General features: G+C 34.6%; 1 protein-coding gene across 8 annotated transcripts; it reads left to right on the forward strand.

The window, feature by feature from the left end:
- The first annotated feature begins 4,752 nt into the window (after window positions 1-4,752).
- LOC122299570 (jasmonoyl--L-amino acid synthetase JAR4-like) lies at window positions 4,753-10,490 on the forward strand. 8 transcript variants are annotated; one of them, XM_043109947.1, is made up of 7 exons: window positions 4,753-4,983; window positions 5,186-5,300; window positions 5,636-5,721; window positions 6,371-6,690; window positions 6,798-6,899; window positions 6,989-7,812; window positions 9,786-10,490. In XM_043109947.1, the coding sequence occupies exons 1-7, from the start codon at window positions 4,804-4,806 to the stop codon at window positions 10,322-10,324; spliced, it is 2,166 nt and encodes a 721-aa protein (XP_042965881.1). In that variant the 5' UTR covers window positions 4,753-4,803; the 3' UTR covers window positions 10,325-10,490. The 8 variants fall into 8 exon arrangements, with proteins under 8 accessions (XP_042965881.1, XP_042965890.1, XP_042965914.1 ...); XM_043109976.1 differs by lacking the exon at window positions 4,753-4,983 and adding an exon at window positions 5,461-5,521 and having other exon boundaries at window positions 5,055-5,300; XM_043109980.1 differs by lacking the exon at window positions 5,186-5,300 and having other exon boundaries at window positions 4,909-4,983.
- Window positions 10,491-25,146: the final 14,656 nt, after the last annotated feature.

Genomic DNA, 25,146 nt, shown 5'->3' on the forward strand with positions numbered 1-25,146 from the left:
TCATTCTCTAACGCTACACCATGATTATCAGTCACTACCTCACCATCTCCCACATTTAGGGTATCCATATAATTACTGCTTTCCACAAAAAATAGCGGTCGTCTAGTAGAAGTGCATTCTTCCCATTTCTCCATAAAAAACAATCTTGATATATTTAAGCACAACATGAAAGTTAAAAAAAATATATATATAGAGTTCTCCGCAACTTTGCAAATAATTAGAATTCGAAAGGAAAAGGAATGTCTATTTTATGAACAAATGCCATATCGTGAGCAACTATACAATAAATAGAACATTTAAATGACCATCAATGCAAAATTTGGTTAAGCAAGCACTTAGATATTCTCTTCCCATTTTTTTTAAAGTATTAAAGTCTCATTAACCAAGCTTAATACACAATCATGTATACATGGTGTATATAAGAAAAGAGTCACTTATCTCGGAGTTTTGAGCTCCTCATGTTTATTTACTATCCTCAAAATTCTTGTTATTCCTTTTGTTTTTCTTCTTTCAATTGCTCTTTTGTTTCACAAACGTTGTTTGATTGAAAAGTGATTAAAAGGAAAAAACAAACTCTTTATGAATCTGTTCATTACAAAACAAAGAAGGCATGGATTGAGAAAACCAAAAATATACACTTAGGAAACCCAGAGATTTCACAAATGTTGTCCACTAATTTTAAATGAAAACTACCAAAGTATATTTTTATGTAAATAACAGAGCAATAAGAGAGATTTCACTATTTAAAAAAAATTAAGAGCAATAAGAGAGATTTTTTGAGAAACATTACTAAAAAGAGGAGGCCAAATACAAGAATGAAAAATTATAACAATAGAATGTAAAACAGTAGGAAACCACATTCTTACCAAGGAAGTTGTCGGTAGTCAATGATGGAGAAGGTCGTTCCGTCGATGGTGGAGGAGATTCCGTTTTCGGTAGTCGTCAATGGTGGGGGCGAGATTCATTCGGGTTGAGAGGCATGCATGACAAAGGGAAAATAGCGCATTACTGATTTCAAATGCTTTCAAATTTAGGTTGTAAGGAATGGAGGGTAATATCGTCATTCATGCTTAAAAGTGGTGATAGTATAGCCATTTCACGTACTAGGACTGCAATACAATCCCTTTTAGAGGACTGTATATAAAACGAACCTAAATAAAATGAGTAATCTATATTGTAGAACTCATTTATTGGAGGACTTCTGTTTGAAAAAAAAAAAAAAACTAGATGAACCGATGCTATTGGAGGGCTGCTATACTATTTTGAAAAGAGTTTTGCTACATACAAGTACAGTCGCGCACTAATCTGCGTACCAATACTGATTTATTCATACTTAAAATTTAAATTAACACTATTTTCAATAAAATCTATTTTTTGACCAATCAAATTATATTGATGTACAGATTATTGCACAATTATATTTGCAACTATATTTTTCTTTTTGAAAAATGATACCCCCACTGCTCTTAACTCCTGCTCGGAGCTACTGCTTTATAATTTTTTTATGATTTTTTTTTCTTTAATTTCGTAATTATAATTTTTTTTAAAGATATGATGACTTTTCTTTTCTAACCTACTATTTTAGAAATTTTAGGTTAGAGGGGACACACTAAGGACAAGTAGAATAAAATTTTTACACGGAGAAGATTTGCTATTAACTTCACTTTAATTGCGTTTAGTGTCAAACTGTCATTCAGTGTTTCATAATAGCAATCTAATTTAACAGCCTACGTACCCTGCATTTTTAAACTTCTAACTCCCATTAAAATCTTTTTCTTGCTTTGGAGAAAATAAAAAACAAGATAACAGTTATAGCCCAAACTTTTAAAATAAAAAATAAAAATAATTTTAATTTTTTAAATTTTTAAATAAAAATATTATTTTAATAATATTTTTTATTTAATTTTTTCTTTATTATTTTTTAAAATTATTAAAATATTTAAATTAAATTATATAACTACTATTTATAAATTATTTTATCTCATCTTATTTCGAATCATCTACATTTTTATGTTTACATGGTCGTCTCTTGCAATGAGATTTTTATTGAGTTTCCAACTTCTATTGTGGTAATTTTATTTTATTTTATTCTAGCCATTGATTAAAAAAAGATATCAAGCAGCACCGTTCAAAAATATTATAATTTGAGAAATAATAATTAAATAAAATTAAAAAAAAAAAAAAAAACTACAAACACAAATTGGAAGAGGGAGAGAACCTTGACTACCCATGTTGGGTCCCAAAAATCCAGACAGCGATAAGTCCAGAAAGAAATAGCAAAAACGACAGCCATTATCGTAATTGACCCCAAAACCAAACCACAAGCCTCATTCCCAAAGTCCAACACGTCTGGCCTTTCCGTAATTTGGGCACAAAAATGGTTGGACACAAATAATGTGCAAATCGGTAGAAACAAAAACGAAAAAGATAAAGATCTTGTCAAATTAAATTAGACAAAACAATATATAAATATAGATAAATGATAGTTATAATTATAAATATATAAATATTGTATAATTATTTAAAAAATAAATAAATATGAGAATTATATAAAAAAATTAATTTTTTAATACTATATCTCTCTCTTTTTTAAAATGACTACATGACGCTTACCTACTACATAACTGTTTATAACATTACTCATTAATCTATTATCTATATGATTTTTAAAGCATCTTCTTTCTATTTTCATTTTATTATCTTTATCACCACAATAAACTTATTTGCATTTTTTTTTAAATATTAAGATTAAAAAAAAAGTATGAAGACAAAATATTTCTTACCATTTGTAATTACTAATTCAATAGAAATAATAATAATAAAAACAACTCATTTTGCAATGGTTATTGAGTTTTCATTAATTGTGTATTTGACCATCCTAAACTCTTTTACCATTTTATTATTATTTTTTTTAATGAGAAAAAAATACTTCAACTCTTTGTTGCTATTGATTCATTATTATTTACTCATTTGGCTTCCTTACATCCTAACCATTCTAATCTTACAATAACTATATATTAATTGTGAAATGCATTGGTGTAGAATTAGACTGGTAAGTATAAAAGATGGAAAAAATAGTGATCCTTTATAATAATCTATTCCAATTAAATTATGCAATTGGAAGATAGTATGCATAGAATTATTAATCTTATATATACTTTTTAATTTTCAATCACACATAATGTGATACATTTCAAGTAGGGAAAATGCTAAGTGTTCCCCTAGTTTTGCCCCCTCATTTTGAATGGTCGTGTATTTTATTTTTTATTTTATTATTTATATTTTGAATATTTTTATTTTTTTTGACGGTTAAATAAGTGACTAGTAGTAAATTTGTATATTTAAAAAAAAAAAAAGGTTTGAAAGAAAAAAGATAAAAAGAGTACAATTGTACTAGTGGCAACTTTGAATAGGTAAAATGATGAGTTTGAGTAGCAACACCCTTAAAGTAGTTACATATGCTAATTACTTAAAAAAATATTTAAAATTAAATATAGTAATTGACACGATACAGATGACAATACTTTTTTTTTTTTTAAAGGAAATTGTCATTATTTATTCATTAGAGAAACTGACATATATGACCGGATACATTTTAAAATGTCTCTATATTAAACATGATATTATAAATCAAAATAATACATTTGGAGCTCCACTAGTATATTATTTTCTTTTTTGACTAGTATGGTCTTCACTATTACAGATACTCTTTACAAACAAACGTCCAAGAAACAACACTATCTACCTAAACGGAGACTAAACCCCACTCTTTATTGAAAGAGAGGACTCAACCTCTACAGACAAAAGTTTAAGAGACGAACTTTTTTTTTTTAAATTAACAATAAGGAAACTAAAAAGGAAAGCAGTAAAATAGATACGAAAAAGACAGATTACAATTTGGACCAATTTCGGTAGACTTCAGAATCTATAATGGTTTGTGAAGGCAATACACTTATTTATTTTTAACCACAAATGTCAAACCTAAAAAGTCTGGTGTGGCGAATCCAGTAATCTGACATGTGTATCGAAAAGAGCTAACGAAAGGGGTGTCACTTGAGGACCATGCGCGGTGATTTTTATAAAGCTACTATTTTCTTTTGAATAATTTTTGATCTGTGAATCTGCTTGTACCGTGCATGTCTATAGGGATTGCCAAAGGCTTTAGATCTTTTTTTTTTTTTTTTTTTTTATCTTAAAAAAAGCAAATTAAAACTAAATAAAAGAAATCTTAATAGACAAAATGAATGAACAGAAGAAGGAGGGAAGGAGAAGGATGAGAAGGAGGATGAAGCATATGCTTCCTTCTCTTTCTTCTTCGGTGAAAATCGAATTTGAAATTCTTATTTTTTTTCCTAGAGAGAGAGAGAGTGGAGGGAAGGAGACAACTTAGGTTTCAAGTTTTTGTTAAGATGACAAGATTTAGCATATATATCATTTAAAATGCATAATGAAAGTTCTATATATTTAATATCATCCATAAGAGGAGCTATAAACGCAATTTTTTTTTTTGACAAAAACAATCTCGTTAATTATCAAAAAAAAAAAAAATCTCGGAAACTCTATCTAAATATTTAATAATTGTTTTTTAGTTAAATCATATAATGCTGACAAAAATAACTGTTTAAAATAACGGGACGTAGTGAACCGCATTTACGGGTTTGCCTCTCTCTCTCTCTCTCTCTCTCTCTCTCTCTCTCTCTCCCTCCCTCAAATATATATATCAAATATATATATATATATATATATTATTAAGCTAAATATAGAATAGCATCTCCATGTAAGAATCTTCGCTGACACTTCACAATGCTCCATAGCCATTATCATAGATTCATAGATAGATATCAAGTGCCAACAACAACATCTCGACCTAAAACTCCCTTTGCATTGAAGTTTGTGAATTGTTATCCTTCTTTAGATCAAGACCTCAAATCTTTCTTCTCTCTGCAGTCTGTGGCAGTCAGAGGCTCAAGAGTACGGTTACAGGTATACATACACGCGCGCGTGCATATATATATATATATATATATATTTATGATATGATATTGGATTTCGAGAGTTTGTTCTAAAGCTGGATTGTGTTCGGTCATTATCAGCTTGAGTGATTTTTCTCTTTGTAGACGAAAGGATTTTTTAAATCATATTTTGCTTTCATTTTTCCATGTTGACTTTTCCGCGTGCTAAACAGATGAAGTTTAAAGTGGAGCTGTTTTTTATTTTTAATTGTCGGGTTGTTCTGGATGAGTCTCTGGGTTTTCCGCTCCTGAGTGTAACCCTCTTTACACTACTATATGGAAATTGGGGTACGCACTTTCCGATCTCAACGTCGTTTTCGTTCTCCGAAAGGCCCTCTGTTTTCTATTTGGGAGTAACTTTTTATTTTGAGCCTTTTTTTGGCCGAACTTCTGACTTCGTTTCCCTCACCGGTTCTATCTTTCTTTTTATTTTTTTTCCTCTTTGTAGTTGCTTTTTCTTTAAAATTTGTTATTCGAATTCGAAGTTCTGGATTTACTGAAGTCTGAAGGTAGAAGTTCGGCTTTAAAGCAATAATTTAATACTTTGTTCAGTTTGATTTCTCACAGATGTAATTGATTCAGCTAATTGTACTTGTTACTTTTAATTGGTGTTTCGTCTTTAGTTTCCTCCTTCCTTCCGAGAAAATCTGTTTCCAGGAAGTTTCACTGTTTCAGGGCGGTTGACATAGTTGACCATCGTCAAAATATGGTATGGTTTTGAGCTTTTTGGAGACTTCTCTTGGGTTCGGTGAACTTCCTTTATCTTTTTTTTTTTATTTATTTTTTTTTTTAATTTTTCTCTATGTTCCTTTTCAATTTTTACTCCCCCACCACTGACATCGTTTAGCAATTTTTTCCAAGCTCTCTGTTTCATTTTTCCAACCCGGCGAAGCTGTTCATATTAAACTAGTATTATTCCTCCCTTTGGTTCCTCTTGCATTAGATGTCCATTCACCTCTCTGTTTGGTTGCTGAGAAAATTGAGGAAAAGAAAATATAAGAAAAGAGAACCGTTAGTCTTGTGTTCTAAATCTTATATTATAATAATAATGAGATTCATTCTAATATTTCACTTTCTGTGTTTTGCGAAAGATTAATCATCCTCCTCTACCGTGCCAATGTACTGTTGCTTTGAGTTCCCCGAAACATAATTTAAAGTTTTGTGTATGTAAATAAATATTTTTCTTTTGTCTTTTTCTAACATTTTCAGTTGTTTGAATTCCTCGTCGATATCTGTTGCATGCGTGAGCATGTGCGCTGGATGTATTCAATTCAATGCGTTCTTCTTAAAAAAATCATCTTCACGCCGTTCCGTGATCGTCTTTTTATATAATATTACAAATAGTACTCCTTGTTCAGGTGGGCTGCAGTCAAAGCTTTGTGAGGATGTTAGAGAAGATGGAAGAGTTTGACCCGGAGAAAGTGATAGAGGAATTTGAAGCAATAACCCAAGATGCCGGGAAAGTTCAGAGAGAAACTCTGAAGAAAATTCTGGAGGAGAATGGATCGGCCGAGTACTTACAGAGCCTTGGTCTCAATGGAAGAACTGATCCTGAAAGCTTCAAGACTTGTGTCCCCCTTGTTACTCACAAGGAATTGGAGCCGTATATTCACAGAATTGCAGACGGCGATCATTCTCCTATTCTCACAGGAAAGCCAATCACAACCATCTCATTAAGGTTCTTATTTGTCTTTTTTTAATGTTATTTTCTGGATTTTACTTGAACTTTGAATTTTGTGCTACAGATAAGTTTTTTGAGAATTGTTCTGGATTGATTTTTTGCAGTTCTGGTACTACTCAGGGAAAGCCGAAGTTTGTACCTTTCAACGATGAATTGATGGAATCCACCATGCAGATATATTGGACATCTTTTGCTTTCAGAAACAGGTAAAATGGAACTCTTTATTCAATAGGAAGTGTTTGGATCTGATGTACCTTTTTTCTGCTGACATGGAACCATTTCCCTCATTCTGCAGAGAGTTTCCTATTGGGAATGGAAAGGCTTTGCAGTTTATTTACAGCAGCAAGCAGTTCCAGACCAAAGGGGGTCTGGCAGCTGGAACTGCCACAACTAATGTCTACAGAAATTCGCAGTTCAAAGAGACTATGAAGGCAATTCAATCCCAATCTTGCTGCCCAGATGAAGTAATATTTGGTCCTGATTTCCATCAGTCTTTGTACTGCCATCTCTTATGTGGGCTGATTTTTCGGGATGAAGTTCAGTTTGTATTCTCTACTTTTGCACATAGCATCATTCACGCATTCAGAACCTTTGAACAAGTTTGGGAAGAATTGTGTACTGATATTAGGGAGGGGATCCTCAGCAGCCGAGTCTCTGCCCCATCGATCCGAACAGCTATGTCGAAACTGCTCAAACCAAATCCTGAATTGGCTGATTTGGTCTATAAGAAGGTTACAGGTTTGAGTAATTGGTATCGATTAATCCCGGAACTTTTTCCTAATGCGAAGTACATCTATGGGATCATGACTGGATCAATGGAGCCTTATTTGAGAAAACTGAGGCACTACGCTGGGGAGCTACCTCTGTTGAGTGCAGATTATGGGGCTTCTGAAGGGTGGATTGGAGCAAATGTCAATCCAAAATTGCCACCTGAATTGACCACTTTTGCCGTTCTTCCTAATATTGGGTTTTTTGAATTCATCCCAATGAAGCATAACATTGAGGATCAGGATCATAATCAGATGGATCCTAGTTTCTTCCACATCGAGCCGGAGCCAGTGGACTTAACTGAAGTCAAAATTGGTGAAGAGTATGAGATCATTGTCACCAATTTTGCAGGTATTAGCTTCTTTTTATCCTGATATATAGATTCCTTTGCTGAAATGGTAATTCAGAAATATACAATGCACCTAGCCATTGATTTCATTTATTTTGACCTATTGCCTTTTCTTCCAACCGTCCATTAAATGGTCCAAACTTTCCTTAAATGCTCACCATGTGACTGCAGGTGTCTGGGAGAACAGCTCCTCCTATAATTCTGCAGAATTCCTCCTCTCCATACTGTCATCATGCTTATTTTGATTATTTGTCTTGTTTAATCTGAAGTGTCTACAATTATATTCTTAATCCACTAGTTTAAATCACTAAAACCAGCTAGCTATGAAACTTTCATCTTTAATTGTTTGAATTTAATCAATTTTTGGATGGTGAAAGACATATTCATTGAATTGGGATCTCTTAAAGATTCCTCAACTGTGACCTTCTGAAGCTTTGTCTGGCATATCTATCGTCCACATGTAGAGCACGACATTAGGAAACCGAGAGACCCCATGTGTACTCCCTCTATTTATTGCAGATATCGAGGTTTGAACATTTAGTTGTTTTCTTAATCATGCAAGAGTGAGATTTACTTAGCCAGATACAGAGACTTTAGACATTTTTTTTTATATTCTCGTTTAGCCTGCCTACCTCTAATTTATAAGACAACATAAAATATTAATTTTATTTATTTATTCGGATTTTTTTATATTTTAAAATACTTTCTACTTTGTATCTAGTTTTCAATACTCCTAGACTGTTTGGTTTGTTCTCAAGGAGTAATATGATTAGTCTAGTTATTCATAAACTCGATGCTCATCCTCCCTCTTGAAAGTATTTAATACAGTCTTTGTGTGCACGTCTCCCGTATAATCTCTTTGAAAAAAAGTGGGGTCCATTATTAAACAAATAAATTTTTTACATGGGTCTCATATTTATCCACTTTTCTCAGAGAGAGTGTGTGAGATTTCTGCAAATATCATTTATCAAAAAGAAAAATGGTTTTTTTTTTTTGGTTGTTTTTATGAAAGGTCAAAGCCTGCTTGTCAAAAGAAAGAAAGCAGTGGAAACATGTCAGAAGTGACCATCTATCTAATGAGAAAAAGAAGCCAATACCCATAAAGATTGTTTGGTCATCAACACCCTCTAAATTTCTCTGCCATTGACATGTGGGAAATTGTTATATAAGAAGGAATATGTGGCAGGTAAATGTTTTGGTCATTTCTTTTAAGCTTAATCTATTTGTAGGGTGTATGTTTGGTAAGAGTTTGAAATAGAGCTGCATTAAATAAATAAATGTCTATGATGCAATATTTTAAAAAAGTAGATACCTAATCCCATTAATAAAAGGTCTTCTGCGTTAGACTTTTAGTTATTAGCCACTGGATCTTGGACTCTGCTTCTTGTCTTTCTATCTACACTAATTGATTTTAATATAAGATATTTAATGTATTTGGTTTTGTTTTTGTTTTTAAATAGAGATTTAATTGGATATAATATTACTCGTTTAATAAGTTAAATATAATTGCATATGTTATTTATTTTTCATTTAATAATAAAACAATTGGAGCTGATGATGTTTTCTTCAGTCATGATATAATGAGATAATGGAGGATGTGGTTTCATAAAAGTAAAGTTGCTTTGAAAATTATATTTTTAAATAAAATTAGTAATTTATAGGATATGCAATTTTTTTTAAATACAGTTATTAAATTATATATCATATATTAATACCCACAAATGAGAAGTAATGATGTGGTTCTACAGCACTAGCTATTATTTAATAATAATATAGTGAGAGTTGATGATGTGCCTCCAAGAGAGCAAAGGTTATGCTCTAAAACTTGCCTAGTATACAGATTGATAGATAAATAATGCCTCTTTTTCCCCCCCAACTACCAAGCATGCACCAAGTATCCAAATATAGTTGTTTTGTTACCATTTTTGCTCAAGTTTCTGCATGTTTAGGTCTTTATTTTGGAATTAAACTGCAGGTCTCTACCGCTATAGGCTTGGAGATGTAGTAAAGGTGATGGGATTCCACAACACCACCCCAGAACTCAAATTTGTCTGCAGGAGGAACCTTCTGCTAACCATCAATATTGACAAGAACACTGAGAAAGATTTGCAGCTTGCTGTGGAAGAAGCATCCAAGTTATTAGGAGAAGAAAAGCTGGAAGTTGTTGATTACTCTAGCCATGTAGACTCATCCACAGATCCTGGACACTATGTGATCTTTTGGGAAATAAGTGGTGAAGCAGGGGAGGAGATTCTTAAGGAATGCTGCAACTGCTTGGATAGGTCTTTTGTTGATGCTGGCTATGTTAGCTCGCGAAAGGTCAATGCCATCGGGGCGCTCGAGCTCCGAGTTGTTCGGGGAGGAACTTTCCAGAAGATTCTAGATCACTATCTAGGATTAGGGTCTGCTGTTAGCCAGTTTAAAACGCCAAGATGTGTAGGTCCAACAAACAATCTGGTGCTGCAAATCTTGTGTGACAATGTTGTTGAGAGCTACTTCAGTACTGCTTTCTAGCGTTGTATATATATGTGTTGTAGTTGCAATTTGATCATTTCCCATATCCAATCAATTGCAATCTCCCTCCCCTTTCTAAGGACTAGGACTAAAATCACAAAGTAATTTAGCAACATGTGATGTTTAATTGGTTGCGGTGAATAAGAGAAATGTTATTTATCATAAATTTTTTCATGCTCAGTCACACCTGTTGATGTGATACGTTTTAAGTGATTTCATATGTCAACCGATCGAACAATTATCTTAAATCATTTTAAAAAGAGAAAAGCATTAAGGTCAGTGTCAATATGTTAAATGGTGGATTGGCAGAGGACCACATGAATTTGCAAATGAATCAACCTCCACAGAACAGGCAGAATTATGCCTACACGAAGTTGGTATTGCAGATTGATTCCATTCATCTCATTTGGTGTATGAAAATCACAATGTTTATGAATATAGAGTGCTTGTTTCTTTCTGACACAATTCCCATTATCTGTAATGATGCTTTAACAAAAAGAAATCTAAAGATCATTATCTTATAAGTTAGGAAAAATACCAAGAAAAACTTGCATTCTATTTCATAAAGAACTTCTGGATAAAGTGAATGATGATGCATTGCCGACAAGAAGAAATAGCCACAGAAGCAAAGGTCAATTGTCTGTTTGATTTAGATCTGGTGCTGCCTCTTGCATTCCCAGTGAGAGTCATCAGGATTCCAAATCCGAGAGGGACGTCTCGTGTAATGGGTGGGGCATATGCCATAATGCCCGGATTCCATAAGTAATATTTCGCTGCAAAAATAAAAAATAAATATAAGTATATACAAATATAGGGGGCTGTATTAGCAAGATCCAACTGTGAACATCTGCCCAAAATAGAAACCGCCCGAAAGTCCGAGGATATTTAGGCTCAGTTTGAATTGAAAAAATAACCGTTTTATCTTATTTTATTTTATTATTATAATATTTTTTTTATAAATTATCACATAAAATACAATAAAAAATTTAATATTTTTAAATTCTAAAATAATAATAATATTAAAAAATATAATAATAATATTTTATTCAATTTTTAACTTTCATCTTAACTTAATATTCAAATCTAACGGTAGTATTATATTTTACTGAAATATCTAAATAAAAGTTAAAGTGTAGAATTAGTATTTGAATTCAGAACATCTATTTAGGTACCAAACTACCACTGCCAAAAAAATAAATTTAATAATTTATATTTAGATAATTCTACTAAACCCCTTAGTGCATTTGTAATTTTTTCCTTTTTCTTTTAAATATTTAAAAAAAAATGCATCAATTCATTAATAAAAATTTCTTTAAACATTAAGTTAAAATAAAATAAAATATATAAGTGACCAAAATAAAGAAACAAAATAACATTTTCCTTTATATTTTATCTTAACATGCGACAAGCAAGACTGCCTTGTCCCTTTCCTTACCCCATTCCGCGTCCATGAATTTGTTGATATTTGTCATTCATGGGTGATAACGGCGTGTCCAAGTCACAACTTGGAAGAGAAAATAGAGATAATTACTACATCACTGAGAAAGAAAAAATCATTGCTTTATCGAGCATGCGAGAGTTGGTGGGTTTATTTTATTTATTTTAAAAAAATTAATAAGGCAGTAAAGAAAATACACGAAAAGGACAAGGCAAACGCATTTGGACGGGGGTCACATCTGACATCATTGTGGTGGACAATTGGGGACATAACTGAAGTGATATGAGGCATATTGGACTACAACTTCTGTGCCATGGCATTGATGTCCTTGGGTTGAGATTAGGGGTCACTGTTCCTATTTTCAATCGTGGTTCTGTCGTGTCGATTTATAAATATTTAATTGTAGAGATTAATTCCAACTCAAACTGTTAAATTAATTAATGTATTAAAATTTTAAATCTTAATTTAATTTATTTAGATAATGGGTTGTAACTTGTATTGTGTCATCTATTTTGATCGGTTTAATAATTAATTAAAAATAAATCAATACAACATAACTCATTTAAACTAATTTTCATATAACTGTGTTGAACTAATACACATAATCCATTTAAACTGATTAACATAATTTTATATAAAAGTTAAAATCTATATTTATTAGTAGTCACAATATTTACGCATACGGTTACAACAATGAAGAGTCTTCTCTCTCTTTTTCTCTCTCGAGGAAAGGTGAGGTGAAGTTTTTAGTGGAGGCAGTTATAATGGAAAGGGGGGGAATATTCTCCTAGGGGGCGACGGGTAACAGAATTGGCAGGGACAGAGTGGTGGTTAGAAGGGGCTGACACGGCGGAGGGAGGTGGGAAAGATTAACGTACTGGAGGAGAAATGGAAAAAGTTTAAGCTCTCAGAGGGTGAGGCAACAAACATTGTACTTGAGGAAGAGGAAGCAGAAGATTTACAGTATAAGGAGGATCAGAGCTTAGTATGCAAGATTTGCTCGGTGAGAACAGTTAGTGGAGCAGTGCTTGAGTCGACTATGGCAAAGGTTTGAAGGATCAGTAAGGCTGCAACCTTCACAGAGGTGAGTACAAATATTTTTGTAATAACTTTCGATACACAAGCCGATAAACTGAGGGTTTGGGAGGGTAGACCTTGGCTATTCGATAGTCATTTGATGGCACTGAAGGTGTTTGATGGCTTGACTCCTCCACAAGGTATGGTGTTTGACCATGCTAGTTTTTGGGTCCGTATGCATGATCTGCCCTTATCCTATATGACTAAGACCCGGGGTGAACAAATTGGGGGAACAGTAGGGAGGGTGGAGGAGGTGGTAACTCAAGAGGATGGTAGTGGATGGGGTAACTACCTAAGGGTTCAAATCAATCTGAATATTACTCAACCCCTTGCTCGTGGTAGAACAATAATGGTGAAAGGGAAAGAAATGTGGATACCTTTCAGTTATGAAAAACTACCGAGACTTTGTTTCTCATGTGGATCATGGTTCATGGGGCAGAAGGATGTAGTAACAAGTATGGAAAAGAAGAAGGTGAAGAATAGTATGGATCATGGATGAGAGCAAGCTTGGGGACCACGGGTAAGAATCTATACCACTAACAAAACCGAGAGTGAGAGGAAAAATAAAGGAAAACATGAAGAGGTAGTGGGGGGAGGAAGGGAGAGAAGGACTGAAGAAGGGGTAGGGGAAAAAACAATTTGGTGTGGGAAAGGGAAATGTACGAGGGAAATGGAGTTGGTGGAGGTGGAAGGTAATGGAAGTAAAGGATTGAGGGATTCAGAGGAGAGTACAAGTAAAATGGGAAAAAAAATCAGAAAGTGAAAATAATATGAAAGAAGGTTTAAATAGCAGTGTTGTTAAGAAGGGAATTGGTATGGAGAGAGGGAGTGAGGAGGGGATTAATGAAGGGGATGCTGTTAGTTTTGAAGAAGAGTTTCAATTAGTGCATGAAGGTACTACTAGGACAAAGCTAAGCAGTAAACTAAATAAAGGGGAGATGACATTGCAAGAATTGGCTAATCAAACTGAAGTTAAAATAAAAAAAAAAGGGGAATGGAAAAGGAGAGCTCGAGCTAGAGGAGGGAATACTGAGATTGCAAGTAATAAGGGGGAAAAAACAAAAAGGATGGGGGGAGAGATAGGAGGGATGAACCAGAGCAAAAAAACCAAGTATGGAGGGGGGGAGGAGGAGAGCGTGGAAGTATCTAAGTGTCAATCTAAAAAGGTGAAGGCTGTGGTACAGCCCTACCTAACATTATGAAACTCTTAAGCTGGAACTGCCGAGGATTGGGGAATCCTTAGACAGTTCAGGACCTCTGCAAGCTAGTAGAGGTAAATAAACCCAATATTGTTTTCATTATGGAAACAAAATGCAGTAGAGAGAGTTATGATTGGTTGAGAAGGAGGTTGAACTTTGAAGGCTGTTTTACAGTGTAGTCAATAGGTAGAGGTGGGGGTTTGCTGATGCTCTGGGATGACTTAGTAAAAGTGGAAATAGTGAATTACTCTCAAAGGCACATAAATGCTTGGGTGGGAGATGAGGGAGTAAGTGCAAAGTGGCTCCTCACAGGTTTTTATGGGCAGCCAGATTCAAGTAAAAGGAAAGAGTCATGGGATCTTTTGAAGTCACTCAAACCAGAGGGGAGGGAAGGCTGGTTCATTATAGGGGATTTCAATGAAATCCTTACAAATGATGAGAAGCAATGAGGAAGGTTGAGGAATGAAAGACAGATGACTTTGTTTAGGAAAGTACTTGAAGAGGGCTGCCTTCATGATTTAGGGTGGAAGGGTGATAGATTTACTTGGAGTAACATGCACGAAGGGGATACTTTCACTAAGGAGAGGTTAGACAGAGCTTTAGCCAATCCAGCTTGGGTTAAGGTGTATAATGAGGTATGGGTTGAGGTTTTAGTGGCAAGAACCTTTGACCATAAACCCCTATTAGCTCATATGATAAATGGGAGGGAAAGGAGGTGGGTAAGGAACCAAAGTTTTAAATATGAAGCTAGTTGGGCCTTAGATGAGGAAAGTGATGTGGTTCTAAAGAGAATATGGAAGAGAGAGGTGGGAAGAAGGAGTTCTCTAGAAAGTGTAGAGACTCTATTGGCAAGAAGCAAGGAGGTTTTTAAAGGGTGGAGTAAAATGGGGAGAAGAAGGGATGCTAAGATGCTAGAAGAAAAAACTGCTGAGTTGAAAAATTTACAAGAAAAAGAAAGTGAACTTACAGTAAAGGAAATAAAAAGAGTGAAGGAAGAAATAAGATTGTTGCTTGAAGAAGAAGAGGTAAGGTGGAGACAAAGAGCTAAGAGCAATTGGTACAAGCATGGTGATAGGAACACAAAATATTTCCATGCTTGTGCCAATCAAAGGAGGAAGAGAAACTTCATAAATCAGGTGGTAAGTGAGCAGAATAGGGTGGTAACAGGTTGTAAGGAGATTGAAAGGATTTTTAGTGGCTACTTTGAGAATTTGTTTACCTCAACCTGCCCTACTCATGAAGAGTTGGAGGATGTGATGAAATGCATGGAGCCTAAGGTATCAACAGATATGAATCAGAGGCTTGCAAAGGCTTTTACTCGAAAGGAGGTGGAAGAGGCACTCCATCAGATGGCACCATTAAAATCACCTGGACCAGATGGCTTTGGAGTACTATAGCAGATGAGGTGTGTGTTGCTGTGCTTTCAGCTCTAAATGGTAATTCTTGGACTCCTTCACTTAATTATACTTTCTTAGTTTTGATCCCAAAACTTAAAGAACCTATGTTGGTAAGTGATTATAGGCCTATTAGTTTGTGCAATGTATTGTATAAACTAATCTCAAAAACCATTTGTAATAGATTTAAAAATGTCTTGGCTGAAATTATAGCTCCCACTCAAAGTGCTTTTTTGCCTGGGAGGATGATTTCAGACAACATTATGGTGGCCTATGAGATGTTGCATTCCATGAAAACAAGAAAGAAAAGGAGTATGTGAAGTATGGCCATAAAACTTGATATGTCAAAGGCATATGATCATATTGAATGGGTGTATGTGGAGGCTGTGATGAGGAGGTTGGGTTTCTGTGATAAATGCATTTCTCTCATCATGAAGTGTATTACCTTAGTGTCTTTCTCTGTTTTAATCAATGGGAAGCCAGGTGAAAAGTTTTATCCATCAAGAGGCTTAAGGCAGGGGGATCTCCTATCCCCCTATCTTTTCATTATGTGTGCAGAAGGCTTGAGCAGCCTGCTTAATGTTTCAGAACAACAGAGGTTAACAAAAGGAATCCAAGTGGTTAGAGGAGGAACTAGGGTAAATCATATGTTATTTGCAGATGATTGCATTTTATTTGGTAGAGCCAAATTGGAGGAATGGTATCATTTGCAAGGGATACTTAAAAAGTATGAAAAGGCCTCGGGTTAGTTTTTGAATAAGGAAAAGACATCAATTTTTTTCAGTAGTAATACAAGAAGAGAGGTAAAGAAAAGTATTGTGGAAGCAGGAGGGGCAGAGGCATGCAGCAGTTATGAAAGATACCTTGGTCTTCCAGCTATTGTTGGGAGATCAAAGTATAACACCTTCCGGATTTTAAAGGAGAGAATATGGCAGAAAATCTCTAATTGGAAAAACAGTTTTCTTTTTCAAGCTGGGAGAGAGATCTTGATAAAAGCTGTTTTGCAGGCAATCCCTACCTACACGATGAGTGTTTTTAAGCTCCCTTTCAAGCTGTGCAATGAGATTAATGGTTTGTTATCTAAGTTTTGGTGGGGAAGACAGAATAGAGAGGGTGGGATTAATTAGAGAAGATGGGAAAAGATGGGAGAACAGAAGAGGCAGGGGGGAATGTGGTTCAGAGATCTAAATAGTTTTAATATGACCCTTTTAGCTAAACAAGGGTGGAGGCTTATTCAATATCCAAACTCCTTGGTGGCTGCAGTGTATAAAGAAAAATAGTTCATGAATTCCTCTTTCATGGATGCAAAGGTAGGCTTGAGACCTTCTTTGATTTGGAGGGGTTTAAGGGAGGCTAGTGGTTTGTTAAAAGAGGGCTTAAGGTGGAGGGTAGGGAATGGAGAAAAAATAGAGATATGGGGCCAGAAATGGTTGACCAAACCATCATCATTTGCTGTTCAATCACCCATCTCGGTTCTGAATAAGGAGACCAAAGTTGAAGCACTGATTCTAAGTCAGCAAGGGGAATGAGATACAGTTTTGGTTAATCAAATTTTTGAAAAAGAAGAAGCTGAAATGATCCTCAGCATACCACTTAGCAAAGGCAACTTGGAAGATAAGCTAATATGGGGGCCTTCTACCAAAGGAGTCTTCACAGTAAAAAGTGCCTATTTTCTGCAGTTGGACAGGCTGAGAATGAGCAAAGGGGAGTCATCAAGGCATGAAATGACAGATGAAGGGTGGGAGAACATTTGGAAACTGGATGTACCAAATTCAGTGAAGGTGTTCTTGTGGAAGGCAGGAAATGACTTATTACCTACCAAGCTTAATCTTTTCAAAAAGAAGGTTGTTGAAGATCCTAAATGCCCGATATGTTATGAAGACAAAGAAACAGTGATGCATACTGTAACAGCCCGCTAGGAATTCAATTGTGAAATTTCTATTAACTTTAAGAATCTCGTGAAGACCCTATAAGTTTTCACAAATCCATTAATCGTATAGGTTTTTGTCTAACTATATAGTTAGTGTTATTATTTACTATGGTATCAGAAGTGTGTTTTTGATTATTGAAGATAGTTAGAAGTGTCAAAATGTATTATGGTTTGTGCCATTAGACTTGGAGGGTTATTTAAAGTCTTATGGCACAATAACATTTTTTCATATTTTCGGACAAAACGTCTGTTCAAAACTGTAGATATTATTGGATAAAAATATCTTAAACTAATTTTATGGATATTATTAGATAAAAATATTTTAAGCTAATTTCGTGGATATTATTGGGTAAAAATATGTTGAATTGATTTTTGTAGATATTATTAGGTAAGAGAGTCCTACACTCCACTCTCACTCCGGGTAAGAGAGTCCTACACTTAATTCTCACTTCGGGTAAGAGAGTCCTACACTTAACTCTCACTCCAGTGTCATCTCTTCCATATCTCATCCATAAGTATCTCCAGCCACCCCTTCCCACAAAATTATCTTTATTTATACTTTCCATTAAAAGAATATCAAACACTCTCTCTCGGACAGCTTTTAGGAGTTCTTTTGCACGCCCATATCAAAGCTTTTGTAAGTGTTTTATCATAAAGTCTCCTTCATATAAGTTGTTCCTTTTTGAGTCTAGTTTATGTGGATATCTTATTTGTCCCATTAGAAGATCATTTGGTTAGTCAAATATTATGTAAACTATAGAAAGATCATTCTGGGAGATAAACTGGAGAATATGTTATAGTTTGGAGTTTTTGACCAAGCTAATGGATAGATATGGGTCCGAAATTTTTATAGAGTATTGTTAACATGTGTATATGATTATTGGTTGAGGATTTTTACATGATTAAAGGTTCTGATGAAAGATTTTCTTAGATTTAGAAACTTAGAAACTGGAAGAGGAAAAACAGTTTCTGTTTTGAGAAAGTTTAACTCTTTGGTGGTCTAAACCTATTCCAATGACTTTGATAATTTTATTGGAGGATCCTAAGTATCTTATATACATGTTATATTATTATTTTGAAGATATTTGATGTTAGTTTCAAAGATATGAAATTTTATGCAAAGAGATATTCAAATAAGCCAAAGTGTGGATATTCTTGGCTAAATTTATGTTTTGGTTAATTTTTAACCATGTGATCTTGAATTAGAAGCTTATATATGTTTTAGGACATCTTTTTAAACCATGTGATGGTTTGGTTTGAAGATCATATATTTATAAGTCATAGATCAAAAGGTTGATCAAAACAAGTTGGAAACAAAAATCAATGAAAATATCATATGGGAATTTCGGCCTTATGGAGTTTTAATAGTTGTGATTAGTTTTAAATTTTTCTAAATTGATATTTGAGTTAAGGATAAAATTTACATGAGGCATGTAAATTTTGGTGACTTTTGGAGTTAGTATGCAAAATCCTTAAGTTATGGGTAAAACGGTCATTTTCCTATATGTAGAGAGTAAAATAGAAATTTTACTCTTTAAGTTAGTATTTTTCATATTTCAAGTTATTAGTGATTTAATGCTAACTTTTAGAATCACTAATTACAGTTCCTCGTGATCGCGCTTGAGGTTTTATAAGAAACGCGGAGATCGAGGTAAGTTAGCTTTTAACTTACTAGTAGTCTACTGTGTATGTGTGCTAAGTAAAGGAACTACAGTGTATGTATGTGTGTTATCATATATGTCATGCCATGCCAAGTTATCACGTAATTGTTTATTATATAGAATTTATTCTGTCATCAGTTTTTATCTGTTACATAATATATTCTGTCATATATTGCTATACATTACAAGTACATCATGCTAAGTATGCCATCTATTACATGTATGTCAAGTCACGTTATGTTACATCAGGGCTTCAGTCCTTTCGTATTCCAGTCACGTTTCATCTTGATTACTTATGTATGGGGTCACAGCAATTGTGATGCATACACTACGTGAGACACAGTAATTGTGACATGTAGAATACATAGGGTCACAACAACTGTGGAGTATGTATTTAAGCAGTGAAAGAATAAGTTTTCGTAGAATACATGGGACCACAACAACTGTGGAGTATGTATTTACACGTAGAATACATGGGGCCACAATAACTGTGGAGTATGTATTTACACATAGAATGCATGGGGCCACAACAACTGTGGAATATGTATTTTTCATGTTAAGTCAAGTTTGCGTAGAATACATGGGGCCACAATAACTGTGGAGTATGTATTTACATGTAAAATACATGGGGCCACAACAACTGTGGAGTATGTATTTTTCACGTTAATTCAAGTTTCAGAGCAAGTTCATGCTAAGTCAAGTTTCAGATCAAGTTCATGTCAAGTCAAGTTCAGTTCATGTTTCAATTTAAGTTATGTCAATTATGCTATGTTGTACGCTAAGTTATGCTTTAATTACTTATGAATTTGATTATGCATTTATGCTTTTACTGTCATCCATGCATCATTAGCTTGTGTGGAAGTTTTTTTGTTAACTTACTGAGATTTGTAATCAAATCTCACTTTGGTAGTCCCAACTACCATTCCCTCCGAATGGTAGATTTTGTTACAGGACCTGAAGGAGAATCAGGAGCTGATCAACTAGACACAGTTGACTAAGCGACGGTGGGACATCAATGTTAATATAGTAATTAACGTAAATTACTACTTGTACGATTGAGTTGCATCTCTAGTATTTTTTGGATCATAACCATTTTGGACTAGTGCTGTGATCTTAGTTGTTCAATGGATTTTTATGTATGAAGTATGTTTTAAGTATTTGGGATATTTTTAATTTGGTGCATAGTATTGCTAAAGAAAAAATTTATCCGCTGCGAATATTGCATATTGTTAGATGCATGTTAGGAACATTGCATCTTATATGTCATGAACGAGGGCAGGTAACCTTGTGTTGCATGTCTCGATGCTTCAAATGTCCGTCCGATCCCAAATGGAATTTGGGGGCGTCACACATACTCTATGGGAATGTGTTGCAGCAAATGACGTGTGGGGTGATGAGAAGAGCTATGTGAAAAAATGGAAGAGGACAGGCAGAGGCTTTATGGAGTTATGGGAGGATTTAATGGAAAGGCTACAAACAAACCAGGTGGAAGAAATTGCTGTGATGTTAAGAAAGGTTTGGATGAGAAGAAACGAAGCAATCTTTGAACAGAAAATGATTTGCCCCAAGAAGTTACTGTCAGCTGCTAAGGAGTGTTTAGATGAATACCAGAAGACTCAAAAGGAACAGAAGAGGGTGTTCAGTATAGAAATGAATGCTAGTGATGCAGGTAACAAAACTAAATGGAAGAAACCGGGGGCAAATGTTATCAAAGTAAATTGGGATGCTTCTTTAGTTGTAAACAAGAGGGTGATGGGAATTGGGATCATATGTAGAGATGAGGAGGTTGAAGCTCTGGTGGCTGTTAGTGATAGAAAAGAAATGATAAACAAACCAGATATAGCAGAATGTTATGCACTTTGGAAAGCATTGGAACTGTGCAGGGACCTTAATTTTCAGAGGGTTACATTTGAAGGGGATGCCAAGACCATTATCACAGCTGTAGAAAGTGAAGAAGAGGTGTTGACTTGCTATGGACCTTTGATAGATGACATTAGATAGGTTTTAAAAAATAGACTTGAATGGAATATACAATTTGTTTATAGAGAAAGTAATACAGTTGCACATTCTTTAGCTAAGAAAGCCTTACTTTTGTGGGGTGAAAAAATCTGGGTTGAAGAAGTCCCTGACTTCATTGTTCAAAGTTTGTCAAGACACAAAGATTGTAATGGATGATTTGTTATTAATGAAATACAGAGGTTTCCTTTCCAAAAAAAAAAAAAAAGTAGTCACAATATTTTGAAAAAAATATATATCACTATTTTTCAAATTTTAACATGTAATAAAACTAATATTACAACCTTACAATAACAAATATGAACATAAGTCCAAAATTACAATCCCAATAATAAAAATATAAATATAATGAAAAATATCAATATTATAACTTAACAATAATAAAATTATAATTTTGAAATAAAATCTAAATGGGTCAAAACAGATTGATTTTGGGTCAAGTGGATTGACCCGTTACTGATTAGTTTATAAGTTTTGTCTTAACTAATTAATCCGTTTTGACCTAAATTCATTGACATCAAACCCAAACCCGTTAATTTTATGTCGTGTTCGTATTGAATTTATGAATCGTGTCACATATTGCCACCTCTATTTGAGATAAGCTGAAACGTTGTTTTCAAATTATTTTGATAACTTTTTTTATTTTAAAATATAAATTGCATTAAAATAAAATAGAGATATAAGAGTAGGGAGGGGGATGGGGTGCCATATACAATAACCTAGTTATAGTAAAGGCACTGGTGGGAGGGAGAGTGGATAAAATAAAAAAGAAATAGACAATGAACTATGGGTTTGGACCCATGTTTCTTGGCTAAGCCAAGGAGGAGACAACAAAAGTGATTTATTTTTATTCAACAATTGGATCAGTTTGTTGTTGTTAAGATATAAAATAAATAATAAAATATACATCATTCTGTCAATTTAAACTTATGAGACAAGTGATGATTTCACATATTATCACAGAGCCACACCGATCATATTCTTTAACCATGTCTACTAATAGTTTAACCACATCCTCCTCTTCTTCCACCATGTCTTGTTTTACCTGCCCTATAAATCCCTCCCACCACATAACCCTTAAATTAACTAGAGATAATTAACTCTCTTGGAAGGCTCAACTTGTTCCATATCTTCATGGTCAAAAGCTGTTCGGATATGTTGATGGTAACATTCCTGCACCTCCACCCCTACTTTCTCTTACTTCTCCCACTGATCTTCCTTAGCCCAATTTTGATTATGACTTGTAGTACAAACAATATCAACTTATCCTTAGCGCCCTAACGTCTTCTCTTTCATAATCGATTCTTAATCACATTATGGGTATTGAAACATCTCATAATGTGTGGAATACCTTGTAATGCATGTTTTCTATTACATCCCATGCTTGCGTCATGAACACGCTATTTCAACTCAGCACATTAAAGAAAGGAGGCCTTTCTATTTTGGACACAACTTTTTTGATGTTCTCTTTGCAATCGGTCAACCTGTTAGTGAACATGAACTCATATCATACATATTTGCTGGCCTTCCTACGGAGTATGACTCTCTCATTACCTTAGTTAACACATGTCTCAAACCTATGTTTACTTTGAATTTCATCCCTCATTTTTCTATGTTAAGGATCGATTCTCGAGAGTTACCCTTCTTCAAGGCAAGAGTGATCAAGGTCTTTACCCACTTTGCAACTTGGTCCGACCCTCTCCACGTCCAACTACTTTCTTCACCTCTTGGATTCTAGTTGCTCAGTGGCACTCATTGCTTAGGCATCATTCTCTTTGGATTATTCATCAAGTTTTTCCCCTCTATAGTCTCCCTACTATTTCTAATAAAATTGTGTCCATTTGCTCCCCCTTTCAACTATGAAAAAGCCATAGGCTGCCATTTTACTTATCTCCATCTATTTTAAAGGCACCTTTAGACCTTTTGTTTATGGATGTATGGGGTCCTTCCCCTCAAATCTCAAGTAATGGCAATCTATATTATTTAAGTATTATGGATGATTTTTTCAAATATGTTTGGCTATTTCTTATGTCTTTGAAATCATTTGTCTCCTTTATTTTTCTTCAATTCAAAATTGAAGTGGGAAAATATTTTGAATGCACTATTAAATCGTTATAATCTGACGGGTGGGGAATTACGCAAACTTCATCCTTTACTTAAATCTTTTGGAATTTCTCATAGACGTACTTGCCTTCATACACATCAACAAAATGGATCAATTGAGCATAAACACCGTCACATAGTCAAGACTGGCCAAACGCTCCTTATTGCCTTCTCTGTTCCAAAGAAATATTGGGATGGTACTTTTAGCACTGATGTTTACCTTATAAATTGGTTATCCTCTCTTGTCACTCAGACTAACTTCCCTTGAACTTCTCTATAAGCAAACACTAGATTACTGTTCTCTTCGTACCTTTGGGTGAGGTTGGCCACATCTTCAGCCTTATGAACTTCACAAGCTTGATTATCATTCCACGTTATGTATATTCCTTGGCTATAGTGAAAATCATAAAGGTTATAAATGCTTAGACACATCCACTGGTCGTCTCTACATTTCTCAAATTGTTGTCTTCAATGAGTCTTTGTTTCCCTTTGCTCATTTCTCTTTTGTAGGTTCATCTATTATTCAACCCAGTTCTTCTGCAGGTTCCTACTTGCCATCTACCATTTGGATTTCATCCTCTCCTTGACTACATGCCTCACCTTCACAACCTTTTGCATATGATGAAGTCACAGATCAATAGCCTATTATTGCACAAGAACCTGCATCTTGTCTCGATCCATCTGTGACACCACCATAGAACCTGTAGCCTACTTGTACAGAAACTGCTCGTACACCACAGACCATGCTACATCCCAAGCAGACTCTATCAAAAGCCAATATTTTCAAACCAAAAAGGTTCTCTGATGACACATTGGCCCATCTTCCAAAGGCCAATCTTGCAGAAACTTCAGAACTCACTTCGAAGTCCACACCATACACAATTGCCACAAAATTTCCAAAATGGTGCAAGGCCATGAATGATGAATTTATAGACTTGATACAAAACAACACGTGGGTTCTTGTACCTCCAAAGTCCAAGATAAAAGACAGCTCAACAAATCCCTTGAGCGATACAAAGCCTGTATCATTGCTAAGGGTTATCATCAATAGGAAGAGGTTGATTTTGGCAAAACTTTAGCCTTGTTATTAAGCTCATCACCATTCGGCTCATATTCTCTATGACTATTTCTTCAAATTGGTCTATTCACCAACTTGATGTAAAAAATACCTTTTTACATGGTGTTATTGATGACGATGTATTTATGACTCAACTAGGTTTTAGACATCTTTCATTCCCAAATCACGTCTGTCACTTGAAGAAATAAACTCTATAAGCTTAAACAAGCACCACAGGTTTGGTTTTTGAGCTTAAGCTCAAAATTAATTGATATGGGCTTTCAAGGTTCCAAGTTAGATACCTCCTTATTTATTTACAAGCGTGGCCCATCTCCTGTCTACATTTTTATTTATGTAGATGATATTTTAATAACAAGACTCTCTTTTGCAGTCAAGGATCTAGGCCCATTACATTTTTTCCTTGGTGTAGAAGCTCACTTCAATGACTCAGGCCTCTTCTTGACCTAGCATCGGTACATCAATGAACTTTTAAATAAGTCCAATATGCTCCAAGCAAAGAGAGTCTCCTCTCCAATGTCTTCAACCACCATTCTCACTCAACAGGGAGCCCTCTTTTCAAATCCTACTTTCTACATAAGTGTTGTTGGCTCACTTCAATACCTCAGCTTTACTCTTCCTGACATTACCTACTTCGCTAGTTGAGTTTGTCAATTCACGTGCAGGCCAACCATAGATCATTGGTGTACAATGAAACGAGTTCTAAGGTACCTTCGGCAAACTGCTTGTCATGGCCTTTTGATCCGTCACTCTAGTTCCCAAATTCTTCAAGCATTTTTGGATTGATTGCATTGGATGTCCCGATGATCATTGATTAACATCTGGTTATTGTCTCTTCTTTGGACCCAATGTCATTTCATGGAGTACCCGCACGCAAAAAATTGTTTCTCAGTCTAGTACAGATGTTGAATATCGAGCCACTGTGAACA

Source organism: Carya illinoinensis, chromosome 2 (assembly GCF_018687715.1).
Source record: "Carya illinoinensis cultivar Pawnee chromosome 2, C.illinoinensisPawnee_v1, whole genome shotgun sequence".
NCBI lineage: Eukaryota > Viridiplantae > Streptophyta > Magnoliopsida > Fagales > Juglandaceae > Carya > Carya illinoinensis.

What these genes read in the sequence shown, in the direction of transcription:
- LOC122299570 (XM_043109947.1), top strand. Translation starts at nt 4,804, where the DNA reads ATGCTCCATAGCCATTATCATAGATTCATAGATAGATATCAAGTGCCA. An exon ending in TTGACCATCGTCAAAATATG is followed by an intron (nt 5,722 to 6,370) that starts GTATGGTTTTGA and finishes CTCCTTGTTCAG; the next exon opens with GTGGGCTGCAGTCAAAGCTT. An exon ending in ATCACAACCATCTCATTAAG is followed by an intron (nt 6,691 to 6,797) that starts GTTCTTATTTGT and finishes GATTTTTTGCAG; the next exon opens with TTCTGGTACTACTCAGGGAA.